The sequence below is a fragment of the Oncorhynchus gorbuscha genome, linkage group LG23, assembly GCF_021184085.1.
Source record: "Oncorhynchus gorbuscha isolate QuinsamMale2020 ecotype Even-year linkage group LG23, OgorEven_v1.0, whole genome shotgun sequence".
Taxonomy (NCBI): Eukaryota; Metazoa; Chordata; class Actinopteri; order Salmoniformes; family Salmonidae; genus Oncorhynchus; species Oncorhynchus gorbuscha.
This window is the reverse complement of record NC_060195.1, coordinates 23,619,773-23,633,594: the sequence shown is the minus strand read 5'-3', so window position 1 is coordinate 23,633,594 and position 13,822 is coordinate 23,619,773. Positions and strand designations below refer to the sequence as shown.

Here is a 13,822-nt window from a genome sequence, read left to right as displayed (position 1 = left end):
TTATAAGATACATAAGACTGGTGGTGTTCATAACAATGTATCTAACTGCTTTAAATACAACATGAATTAATGAAGCTTTAAAGGGACAGCAAGAGGGGATCAGTGACAGAGAGAACGTGGTAAGAAAAGGAGAGGGAGAGAGCACGCAATGGGAGAAGAGAGAGAAGAAAATGGAGGGAAATTATAAGTAGAGTTTGATAGAGGAGGAGAGTAGGGAGAGGAGGTGGCATATTACCGTTTAATACTGCAGAATAATGAGCATTTCAATATTCTCTCTAGTGTCTCAGACTGTGCTAATGGCTTCATTAACACTTACACACTCTGGTGGGCAACAGAGTACAATGTCACATCCATCTTGGTCACATCACAATAAAACTGGTTGAACACAACTCTGCTTGTGTGTCCGGCTTAGGAGGAAGGCAGAAATTTGAGCAGAGATCAATAGCAAAATATCAACGTCTTGTCTTGTCGACTAGCAGGCCACTTGACCAAAACAGTGTCAAATTGATTTGCAACGGGTATGTTGTTGACACTTAGGGTCAATGCCATAGGATCTGTGAAGAAAGACACTGCAAAAACAGGAACATGCGAAAAATCCCCAATACCAGGCCCAGTGAAGTGGCCTTCACTCCTCAGCTGATGTTGTTTTCCTCTCACCACTATCTGGATCATTTGCTTGCTGACTCACCTCCCAACCCAGCCGCCACTTCCTGGGTGTCTCTCAGTCTCCACAGCCATACAGGCCTTTTAGCTAGAAATCCCTCGGGCACTTTTTCATTAAAAGGTTGGATTTTCCACACAGGGAGAAGGCAGCGAGGAATCCCAATAGGTTCAGATAACGTGAAGAGCTTGGGGGAATTTTACAAGAGCTTTAAGGAAGAGAGAAATAATGAAGCAGTCCTAATGTGACACTAATGTCTGGCTCTCTACTAATGTCTGCCTCTTTCCTGTGAAAACATTCCTGTGAGCCAGAGGAACAGAATTACAGCGGCGGGACAGAAATAAAAAAGCTAATATATTTATGCCACGGTGTTAATTTGTCAACCTTGACACCACCCTTACGTTGAGACATACTGCACTGCGAAAGGCACAGCTGGTTTACTGTAACTAACAGTCAGACAGCAGAGTATGCCACCCACTGCAATAGGCCTACTACAATATGCACCTTACAGACCGCACAGTAATATATCATCTGTCTCCATCAATAAGGCATGGCTGAAACATTAGCCTCGATGATGACTTTAGTGGTCTGGGAGGTCCACATACACTTCCATTTCCATTGTTGTCATTTAGCAGACGCTCTTAACCAGAACGACTTACAGGAGCAATTACAGTTAAGTGCCTTGTTCAAGGGCACATAGACAGATTTTTCACCTAGTCGGGTCGTGGATTCGAACCAGTGGTGGTTACTGGCCCAACTCGCTTAACCGCTAGGCTACCTGCCACTACTTTACACACACTTCACATGCTTGCCTGTCATCCTGAGTCAATGTGGATGCATCTGTATCGCTTGAGGGGAGAAAAGAGAAGAAGAAAAATAAAAAGGAAAAATGAAGAAGAAGAATAGAAACCTCAGAAGGTTAGGCTATGTGTCTTAACATAGAAACCTCAGAAGGTTAGGCTGTGTCTTAACATAGAAACCTCAGAAGGTTAGGCTATGTGTCTTAACATAGAAACCTCAGAAGGTTAGGCTGTGTCTTAACATAGAAACCTCAGAAGGTTAGGCTGTGTCTTAACATAGAAACCTCAGAAGGTTAGGCTGTGTCTTAACATAGGAACCTCAGAAGGTTAGGCTGTGTCTTAACATAGAAACCTCAGAAGGTTAGGCTGTGTCTTAACATAGAAACCTCAGAAGGTTAGGCTGTGTCTTAACATAGAAACCTCAGAAGGTTAGGCTATGTGTCTTAACATAGAAACCTCAGAAGGTTAGGCTGTGTCTTAACATAGAAACCTCAGAAGGTTAGGCTATGTGTCTTAACATAGAAACCTCAGAAGGTTAGGCTATGTGTCTTAACATAGAAACCTCAGAAGGTTAGGCTATGTGTCTTAACATAGAAACCTCAGAAGGTTAGGCTATGTGTCTTAACATAGAAACCTCAGAAGGTTAGGCTGTGTCTTAACATAGAAACCTCAGAAGGTTAGGCTGTGTCTTAACATAGAAACCTCAGAAGGTTAGGCTGTGTCTTAACATAGAAACCTTAGAAGGTTAGGCTGTGTCTTAACATAGAAACCTCAGAAGGTTAGGCTGTGTCTTAACATAGAAACCTCAGAAGGTTAGGCTATGTGTCTTAACATAGAAACCTCAGAAGGTTAGGCTATGTGTCTTAACATAGAAACCTCAGAAGGTTAGGCTATGTGTCTTAACATAGAAACCTCAGAAGGTTAGGCTATGTGTCTTAACATAGAAACCTCAGAAGGTTAGGCTGTGTCTTAACATAGAAACCTCAGAAGGTTAGGCTGTGTCTTAACATAGAAACCTCAGAAGGTTAGGCTGTGTCTTAACATAGAAACCTCAGAAGGTTAGGCTGTGTCTTAACATAGAAACCTCAGAAGGTTAGGCTATGTGTCTTAACATAGAAACCTCAGAAGGTTAGGCTATGTGACTTAACATAGAAACCTCAGAAGGTTAGGCTGTGTCTTAACATAGAAACCTCAGAAGGTTAGGCTGTGTCTTAACATAGAAACCTCAGAAGGTTAGGCTATGTGTCTTAACATAGAAACCTCAGAAGGTTAGGCTATGTGTCTTAACATAGAAACCTCAGAAGGTTAGGCTGTGTCTTAACATAGAAACCTCAGAAGGTTAGGCTGTGTCTTAACATAGAAACCTCAGAAGGTTAGGCTATGTGTCTTAACATAGAAACCTCAGAAGGTTAGGCTATGTGTCTTAACATAGAAACCTCAGAAGGTTAGGCTGTGTCTTAACATAGAAACCTCAGAAGGTTAGGCTGTGTCTTAACATAGAAACCTCAGAAGGTTAGGCTATGTGTCTTAACATAGAAACCTCAGAAGGTTCGGCTATGTGTCTTAACATAGAAACCTCAGAAGGTTAGGCTATGTGTCTTAACATAGAAACCTCAGAAGGTTAGGCTATGTGTCTTAACATAGAAACCTCAGAAGGTTAGGCTGTGTCTTAACATAGAAACCTCAGAAGGTTAGGCTATGTGTCTTAACATAGAAACCTCAGAAGGTTAGGCTGTGTCTTAACATAGAAACCTCAGAAGGTTAGGCTATGTGTCTTAACATAGAAACCTCAGAAGGTTAGGCTGTGTCTTAACATAGAAACCTCAGAAGGTTAGGCTATGTGTCTTAACATAGAAACCTCAGAAGGTTAGGCTGTGTCTTAACATAGAAACCTCAGAAGGTTAGGCTATGTGTCTTAACATAGAAACCTCAGAAGGTTAGGCTGTGTCTTAACATAGAAACCTCAGAAGGTTAGGCTATGTGTCTTAACATAGAAACCTCAGAAGGTTAGGCTATGTGTCTTAACATAGACACCTCAGAAGGTTAGGCTCAGAAGGTAATAGCTCTATTCCGCTGAATTTATCACAGTGATTCAACACAAGGGCAATACTTTATCAGAGGACAGCTATGGGAAAAGTCCACAGTACAGTTATTCTACTGCAACAACTAACATAGTGCTTCCCAGCATGAGATGTGTTTCCTTCTGGATTTGTAGTGTGATGAGGGGTGTTACTAAACCACATAAACTGCCTGACTTAATGGGGTTTACCCTAACCCCCTTCTCTCCACTGTAATATTAGGAAAATAACTCCTTAAAGAGGCGAAAAGCTACTGACTTTATCCAGAGAAAAGTGCTTCATCTGACAATGGACAAATAACAGAGGACTAATACGAATAACAGCATTAGAAGTCTACTTTGATAGCATATGTTTAATGCCATTGTAATATCCATTAAATGTATTGTCCAATGTTGAGGAAAACATTATATTTAATTAATTCAATTCCCAAGATAATCCATTGAATGTGCATTTCAGAATGTTCTGATTGCAAAATATATTGTGATATTGTAATAGGAAAATGACTTATTATTACAATTTCAAAATACCAATTGAGTGCAATAAATGATTTCATATTTTACATAATGAGGAAAGTACAAATGCATTGTGTTATGTATTAAGCCCAATGGTTCATATTCTCTACAGTACCATTGCATTAGTTTTAAGTGAGTCTCAGTCTCAACTGATTGTTAAGGGGCCTAAAGCTCAACCTAGATTGGCTCCCAACAAAATGTCCCAATCACCAGGTTAGTGTATTCCCCTCTTAAGATAATAGCAGCCTGTTCCTCTCCATGCTAGTCATTTGGTTGCTCACTACAATTAACAGCACAGGGACTCGAACAAAGCAGATCTCTAAGTTATTTTAGGTGTATTTCTTTTTGTGGTAATAAAACTATTTATTTTTGTGGTAATAAAACCGACTCCAACTGTATGCAAACAATACATGGGGAATACTGAGAAGACTGCCTACACTACAACTCTGAATAGGTCGCACCTGACAGAGAATGAATAGCATTGGGACAAGTGATAACTGAATAGTAGCATTAACAAAACGGGAAAGCACATTATACAGATTGGTAAAATGGTACACAAAACTCTAATTAAGACTGAGACTGTGATAAATAAAGGTTGATTAGAGGGGCCTGGGTAAACAGTTGATGCTCCTCCTCTTGCAAAGGTGTTTGGCGTGTAGAGCTTCAACAGTTCTCACTGCTCCTCTGTCTCCCCAAACAAACACGGTGTGATTCATTCACAAGCAGCCCGACACTAGGCTTCCTTTGTGCTCTCTGTCAGAGAGGACAGGAGGGCCAGCAAATATATTCCACTAGCTAACGTTACCTCTCCCTTTTTCTACAGTGAGGATGAGGAAGGGGGGAGGAAGCAACACAGTCCAATGTTGCGTGCATTCAGGGAGTGAGACGTCTTCCATCATAAACTGTACCAGCTCATTCATGATTAACAATATTCATTGTAGATGAATAATATTACATTTTGTTTTGTATTGTACCCTAAGGCAAAAGCATGCCTGTGATGACAAAGCCTAGAGGGAGTTGAAGTACATTATTAGTAAACATGTATTCTATAAAAGGTCATTACATTGTACATGTTAGACCGTTACTTGTGTGGCATGTCAAGACTATTCAGCTCGGCTTCTAAACACAAACAGTGAAATAATGTCACAACAAGCTCTGTTCTCTGGCAGAGGAAGCACATACTATTACTTATTCCACATCACCATTAATATTATATATTTTATTGAAAGAATTAGCCATTTCCTTTGGCTCACCCTGGACCAATCACTAAAGGTCATCCTAAAGCAAACGTTACCATGAGAGAACAAATTTTGACCGTTCCTTGCCTGGCTCCACTGAATCATCTTATTTGTCATACAGTTCTTTCAATGGAGGCACTTGGCCTTCGTAGTTGGAAAGTAAAGGTATGCTATTAACTCAGAGATCCTGAAACTAGAGCCCGACCAATCAGGTGACAGTGCAACATGGCAGCCTTGTCGAGGACCCTGCTCATAGATTTAAATGATGTTCACTGTATTTCTTGCTTGTTTCATTCAATTATCATTTCAATGGTTATCTCAGAAGTGGGTTTATTCTACCAAGTTAATACAACGTCGGAGGCTGACGAGAGAAAATGTCAGAGCTGTTAGTTTCATTTACTGCTTTGTTCTAATGGACCTACTTAACTTCTCTAACACGTACTGTTCTCAGAAATGTTAGCAATGTTAACTGTTTTGGTGGTAAGGCTTAACAACAACAACAGAATGAATGAAGTATAACTAAATACACGAAAGTCCATCAAAAGCTGATGCACACAGAGAAAATCCAGGACATAATATAGCAGCACTTCTCCCCAAAGGGAAACTAGTGCATAGAAGGCTTGCAAATGTGCCCTCAAGTCCTCTCAGCTAGAATTCAAGAAAACTCAATTCCCAGAGTTTTTACAGCGTCCTCTAAGCAGGGCTTGATGTAATACGCTACATAGTCCTCATCAAAGAAGAACATAGTTCATCATCATGTTACTTTCTTTGAACTAAGTATTACAACACTGCAACAGATTAGTAGGAGGGAAGACTCGCCACAAGTACATATGGTCAATAGTTTTGAATATTTAAAACCAGTCTGTCTATTCAAGCATGCATAGAGTATTGACTCCTCCACATCGGTCTGTCCTCTCTGCTCTTTCTACACATGGCGGCATAAGAACAGTGTCAAGCTTCTGCTTGGCCAAGCCCCATTTACCTTAATTTGGCCATCACTACTGTCCTTATTAGGTCCGTGGTAATTAGTGCAGAGTTATTAACTGTAGGTTGTGCCAGCCAGGAGCTTAGCTGGAGTTGGGCTAGCCGCTAGCGAAGGAGCTGGCAGTGGAAGGGTCTTATCCCCCTGAGCCCAGTCTTAGTGAATGCCCTCTCTTCCTCTCTTCTCCACCTCTGTAGTGAGGGACTATTGGAGGGCTGAGAAAGGCCTGATAAACTGTGACAGACAGGCGTGATGAGGTATGAGTGGTCCCTTCATCAGGGTTAAGGGTGGGTGAAGGTAGTCACGTGCTTTCTGATTATGATGCAGAAGTGTATGTTTTAGAGTGGGTGGTTTGTGATCCCATAGCTCTGTAGTATGTGTCCACAGGAAAGGCTAGTCTCTATGACATGGCTGTACTAGACAGTCAAAGGCTATTCCTTTACTGTGTTACCTTATCTTATCTGCTTTGCTTTATCTTGGCCAGGTCGCAATTGTAAATGAGAACTTGTTCTCAACTTGCCTACCTGGTTAAATAAAGGTGAAATAAAATCAAATAAAATCTTGAATCACTTCCTCTCCATCACAGAAATATACACTTTCTCCACCACAGGCTATTAACACCCAGCCAAGGATAAAAAAGAAATCCTTCTATTGAGACACACATCAAATACTGCCCCCCTCCCCGGCCTCTCCGCTCCACCAGCTTCAGTTCAGCTCTTGGCCAAGGCCAGGTGGATGTTAGTGAGGTGAGGTCTCCCAGCTCTGACAGGAAGAGCTGCTCCAGATGAACTTGTTAATTGCACACTGGACCGAAGGGCAGAAGGGCCGTGCCACTCTCACCTTTAGTCTCCACAGAACATGATCACTGACAGGCTCTGCTTTATCATTCCACAGCACTCGCCGCTCGTTGGCAGATGGCAGAGCGAGTCCTCGAGGCAGCGGACTTGGCAGGCACCTCCCGGATCCAGGATGCCAACTGCTGTGAGTCCGTGTCACGGCGACAGAGCGGAGAGGAGGTGGACGGACAGAGAGATGCCAGCAGGCCGCCTGGCATGGTTGTCTCTTCATGCCGGGCACAAATGAGATTGGCATTGAGAGAGGCTCCTCAGGCACACATTAGAATATGCGGCCTCCAGCTGTGGTCTGTGCACCAGGGTGGAATGTGGTGGGTCTGCTGGAGACCTTGAGAAAACTACATCCCTGTGAATAACCTGCAGAAAAGGGACTGCAAGGCACAGCTTTCGAAAATTGTGAAAAATTATTGCAATAATTCTTGACCAGAACTAAAAACATGCTTTATAAATGTAGATATAGATATATATATATATATATATATATATATATATATATATATATATATATATATATATATATATATATATATATATATAACCTCAATTCTACATTTATAAAGCATTTATATGATGCCCCACGAGGTGAGATCTTGCATGGAGCCCCAGACTGAGGGTGATTGACCGTCATCTTGAACTTCTTCCATTTTCTAATAATTGCGCCAACAGTTGTTGCCTTCTCACCAAGCTGCTTGCCTATTGTCCTGTAGCCCATCCCAGCCTTGTGCACGTCTATAATTGTATCCCTGATGTCCTTACACAGCTCTTTGGTCTTGGCCATTGTGGAGAGGTTGGAGTCTGTTTGATTGAGTGTGTGGACAGGTGTCTTTTATACAGGTAACGAGTTCAAACAGGTGCAGTTAATACAGGTAATGAGTGGAGAACAGGAGGGCTTCTTAAAGAAAAACTAACAGGTCTGTGAGAGCCGGAATTCTTACTGGTTGGTAGGTGATCAAATACTTATGTCATGCAATAAAATGCTAATTAATTACTTAAAAATCATACAATGTGATTTTCTGGATTTTTGTTTTAGATTCCGTCTCTCACAGTTGAAGTGTACCTATGATGAAAAAAAATACAGACCTCTACATGCTTTGTAAGTAGGAAAACCTGCAAAAATCGGCAATGTATCAAATACTTGTTCTCCCCACTATATATATATATATATATATATATATATATATATATATATATATATATATATATATAGTGGGGAGAACAAGTATTTGATACATTGCCGATTTTTGCATATTTGCATATATATATATATATATATATATATATATATATATATATATATATATATATATAACTGTGGTTACATAAACAGCCACAGAAAGCCCACTGTTTCTTACAACAACTACTGTTCTATGGACACTCTATATTATAGCAAAAAGACACAATTATGTTTCAAATCAAATCCAATTCTCTTGGTCACATACACATGTTAAGCAGAAGTTATTGCGGGTTTAGCGAAATGCTTTTAAATGTCTATGTCTACATAACAGTCCCCACTCTGTACACCTCACATCTACTTCTAATGTAGGTATTTGCTCAAAGGTCTAAATTACTTTACAGTCAGCTGTATAATAATTACAATGGTTCGTTGATCTGTCTTAATTAGTCTTTATACTGTTAGATGCAGAAGTGTTTTCTCTATTGCTGCCACAGCAGCTTATTCTGCCAGACACATTACAGAGAATTACAGAGTTTTGGCCCCTTTGGTGAGACTACCAGTAGAAGTAGACTGAACATTTTATTTTCCCTTCCAACCCGGTTCACCAGGCAGGGACCTTGCCAGTATCCCGTTACATATCCAATACACACATTGCCTCAATAGACTCTCTTTTTCTCTCCTCATCGTCCGGCAACGCAGTGAGGCTTTACGCATTTCAAGACAAATCAAACGGAATTATTTGGACAGCAATCCCTGCTGAGAAGTACCAGTAAAAGGGAAAATGTAGATTTCTCGAGACACTGAAGTCAGGGTAATCCCTGAGGATCAGTCAAGTAAGAAGGAAGCTAGACAATTAAAAGAGAAAGTGACAATAAATAGCTAGGCCTAATTAAAAGGATCAAGTTAAACCCAGTCCAAGGTGTGGATGTCCATAAAACAGGCTTTATTGAGCTATCATTTCTCCTCACAATGCCAACAGAATGAGGCATCACTATGTACAGTACAGTAGTCCAGGCATATATCTCCACACACAAGCGTCAATTGCCTGTCTATCTGTTAATTCCTCCTCGAGTGACAAGAAACCATTATGGAGAGAAAGGGAGAACCATGACTATCATCAAATGATTGCTATTACTGGTGATGAGGCCATGATATAAGACTTGCAGATTGGAGTAAAGCCCTACTACACCACCGTCCCAAGAACCCAGCCGCCTATTCTCTACTGCTGCTGGCAAGGCATAGTGGTACTCTCAGACAGTCTCTCGCTCTGTACAGACAGTCTCTCGCTCTGTACAGACAGTCTCTCCCTCTGTACAGACAGTCTCTCCCTCTGTACAGACAGTCTCTCCCTCTGTACAGACAGTCTCTCCCTCTGTACAGACAGTCTCTCCCTCTGTACAGACAGTCTCTCCCTCTGTACAGACAGTCTCCCCTCTGTACAGACAGTCTCCCTCTCTGTACAGACAGTCTCTCCCTCTGTACAGACAGTCTCTCCCTCTGTACAGACAGTCTCTCCCTCTGTACAGACAGTCTCTCACTCCCCCTCTCTCTTTCCCCTTGACTTGATTAAACCCAACACTTGCTGTACAAAAACCAGCATGAGAGTAATCAAATTGAAATCAATATCCGTGTTGCCCTTGGCTTAAGAGGTGGACATAATTTTACATCACTATCACAAGTTCTAGTTGTGTAGCGGAGAAATAAAACTATTGATGAAGCCAAAGCAGTAATGGCATCAATCAATGGGAATCATCTACATCATGTGAGAGGATACGTTGTAATGTCTTATTTTCTGTAATAAAAATATATGTAAACAAACATATCTCAGCTAGCCTTGTCCTTCAAGATTGATTATTTCATACCAAGTAGTGCTGAGTGATTAGTGACTTTTGAGGTCAGTACGATTAGTAATAAAGAATCACGGTTTTCTGATTTCGGCTGAAATTATATGGGTTGAAACAAAACAATTATTAAAAGTTCCATTATGGTAGTGACTGGCCATTACTGCTTAACACTTATTAACCATCATTTATTCACATTACTTTAATAAACTATTCGTTTTATTTGATGACTTTATTATTTCACTCCAAGTCAACATCTCATCTCTATAGAGCTGCTGTCTATGCTGTCTGACAAAATCACTATTTTAGTAGTTCTTCAAAGTAAATAAGATATACTTTTATGACTGCTGACTACCAACCAACAATTATTTAGATAATGTATTTTCAGGTAAAAACCTTCCAAAGTAACAGCTGCTCGCTATATACCCTCACGATCATGCATTCTTCTGTCTCCTCCAGCAGGCGTAAAATAAACACAAACTGGACAAGTAGATGTGCAATGGATTATGGTCATTATCTAGGTTTCCATCCAATTGGTAACAGATTTTCATGCGAATACCATACAATCCGCATAAAGAAAATATGTGCATTTCCCACAAGTGTTGTGTTTCCACCAAATTGACTTTTTGTAGATAAAACGTGCGTGATGACGTAGTACACACAAAATGTACTTTTTCGCTTAAATGTACCGGAAAAAAATCAAAAATGCAATATGTTTCAGCTCTACGGATACTTGTGTCACAAAAACGGTTAAGTTAAATAGCAAATGTGCCTCCTCTGGTCTTCGCACATGCGCTCTGGCCAACAGTTTGCAACAGATTGCGTGTAGGCTCTGCAGGTAGGCTAGTCTACACGATGAGATTACTATTGGATAAAAACGAGAATATTTTTATTTGTCACATAAAAAATAGCCTCGATATTTATTGGAAATTAACATCAAGATCACAGTGCACTTTCAACACATTGTGAAGCTCATCATAACTCTTTTTTTGACAGTAACATGCAAAACACAAAAAAACAGAACAGCCAGATCTGTAACCTAATAAACTGTATGCTCGTAGTGGAAGGACCACACACCATATCATCGCGTAACTCAAAATGTACTTCGATATGACGGTTATTAAATCCATTTTTGCGCTTAAAGGCATTTGTACCACCATTTGTCGCAGAATTAATTGTACGGACACAAAACGATCCCACCATGTCAAACAAACAAATGACCTGTCAGCATTTATAAAATTGTACCGAAACGTCCTGTTCCATCACAGCTGTCGTGACTTTTTTTATATGGTATGGCTTAATTCGCATAAAAACTGGATAGAAACATGGTTATTGTAGTTAATTACCACGTTGTATGCGCTAAACTATGTAGAATATTGGCCTGTTGGAAACTAAAACTCCCTACTACATCACACAGTTCAGGCTGGGTCAGATTTTTTGTCTCGAGAAACTGTGCACTGTGCGCATTGAGCTCACAGAAAAAAACGTATTTCAAATAGTTGTTTAAAAAAAAGTCAAATAACTGAAATGTTAGTTAATCGCTCAACATTGATACCAAGGTAACCCCTATTGAAGTATGTAACTCTTGCTGGTAGATCTACAGTGTGGTCTGATTATTTAACAGATCGTGGTACTGTGGTCAGATTAAACTAATGCACACCCAACAATTACATTTTAAAATTCAAATCCCACCAACTATTATAAACCAACTACCGCAGCATGAAATTATGCTCAATCACTCATAATTTCGTGAAACACAACCAGGGACATGACATTGCAAAAAAACAATGTATTTTGATGGAAAGCTGTAATGAGTTGTTTGTGTATAGCTACACATTCCAGTCTCAGAGGTAGAAGGGACGTGATGAAGAGGCACGATTTGAATTGAAAGAATTTAAAAGGAAACAACCAAAGCAAAGAGGTGTCTCAAAAATCAATAAAGCGCCAATGGAACCAACCACGATTAGTAAACCCTGTAGTCGCGTGGTAATTGAACAGGCAAAATGCACAGTGGGTTGTTGTATCGGCTACACTAGGCTAGGCCTAGTATATTCATCTAAAATTATTTTAAAAAATGAAACAATTAATGCAGGACTTAATTATCATGTGGTTGAAATCATTCTATTGAGACACGTCAAATACTATTGTGTGAGGGAGTGGGGAGAGGAAAACTAAGAGGGTTGAATGGACTAGAATGAAAACAAAATTGAGTGATAGGCTACCAATCATGGGGAGAATGGAAGGATCAAATCCTGCAGGCTGCTCCCTACTGTCATGGGTTGTGCTATCACAGTTATTTGCCCTCTACTATCTCTCTGTGATGGTGCTACTTCCGACCGGCAATAGAACATCCCAATCTTTAGGGAATCAATGGCTTACAAACTAAAGTTACTAGCTCTAGTAATGTTTGTATACTTTCATTTTGATGCCACGGATTCTCTTAAAACGGGGATGAAATTGAAATGATTAGAAATTCTATCATCATTTGGTTAAAAATATAATTATTGTAATAGGTAGCCTACCGAATATATTGCACATCGCTGACCAGATGTGGAGCAGCGTAAACTTAGACTGTCATAATAAACCACCGGGATAGGCCATTATAATGTATGGCGATATGTCCCATTGAATCGATACAATCCATTACAAATCAAACCTGACAATAAGCCTACACAAATAGTCTAAATTGTGTTTTAGAGCAGAGCATTTGACAAATAATAGCTGAGGTATTAAAACAACAATAAAACAGACAAGGGCAATTGATTCAGTTGTCATGCAATTCACCACAGTAGCTACATCGGCGACCTCAATAAAAAACCCTATGAAACGCGTGTTTAGGGTGTAAACTATACAATTAAGCATCGAATGATCCCGATTTCAAACGGACATTTACAGAGAGCAAAACCAGCAACTGTGAACTTCCCCCATTCATGAGGTGGCACTATAGGTCCATGTGAGTGTGTGCGCACCGAATACGTCCTAGCGCGACATAGTCCTACAATGCACAATCTGACATATGAGGCAAAGCGCAGACACGCAGGGCTCTGAAATAATTCCTCACACTCATCTCTCACTTTAATGTGTTCCGAGAAGGAATGCGAGCATTCCAGGAGTCCAACGCCAGAAGCCAGGGCGCATCGATGTGGCAGCGCAGCTAGGGTAGTCTTCAGAAAAAAAGCCTCTGACAAAGACGTTAATAGCTACATCATGTACATAAAAAGAAACACTTGTACGTACCACTGTTGCTCCAGTTCCCAGTCCCTAAAGAAGTCAAACTCGAATAGGTCCATGGTTGGTCCCCGTTGTCTGATTCAGGAAGGAACCGGTGCCTGCTCAACGTAGCCTATGCGTCAGTCTACATATATCAATTCTGTGGATCTGCTAAATGTAACTAGCTATGCTGTACGGTGTTCTCTCTGGCGAACTGACACACACTGCAAGGACAACACCAATGCCTCCTGCCTGCCTCCGGTCTCCACCGCTCACAGTGAACAAAAGGCGGAGCTTGAGACAGGCAGAAACGGCGACTCGGAGCCCGGGTAGTCCAAATTGAGATTAGCTAAAATTATATTTGCCCCACCCATTTTAAGTGTAAACGTCAGCTGTCAAAAACAACTATAGATGTAAAAAATAAAAAATATATAAAAGAGCCTGTGAATAAATCATAACAAACAATATTATA

At 40.5% G+C, this 13,822-nt stretch overlaps 1 protein-coding gene across 1 annotated transcript in view; it reads right to left on the bottom strand.

The window, feature by feature from the left end:
- Window positions 1-13,606, bottom strand: part of aff2 (AF4/FMR2 family, member 2) — a 320,904-nt gene extending 307,298 nt beyond the window's left edge. Inside the window, exon 1 of the mRNA XM_046323313.1 lies at window positions 13,378-13,606. Within this exon, the coding sequence (XP_046179269.1) occupies window positions 13,378-13,430 (53 nt within the window). The 5' untranslated portion in view covers window positions 13,431-13,606. The remainder of the gene's footprint in view (window positions 1-13,377) is intronic.
- Window positions 13,607-13,822: the final 216 nt, after the last annotated feature.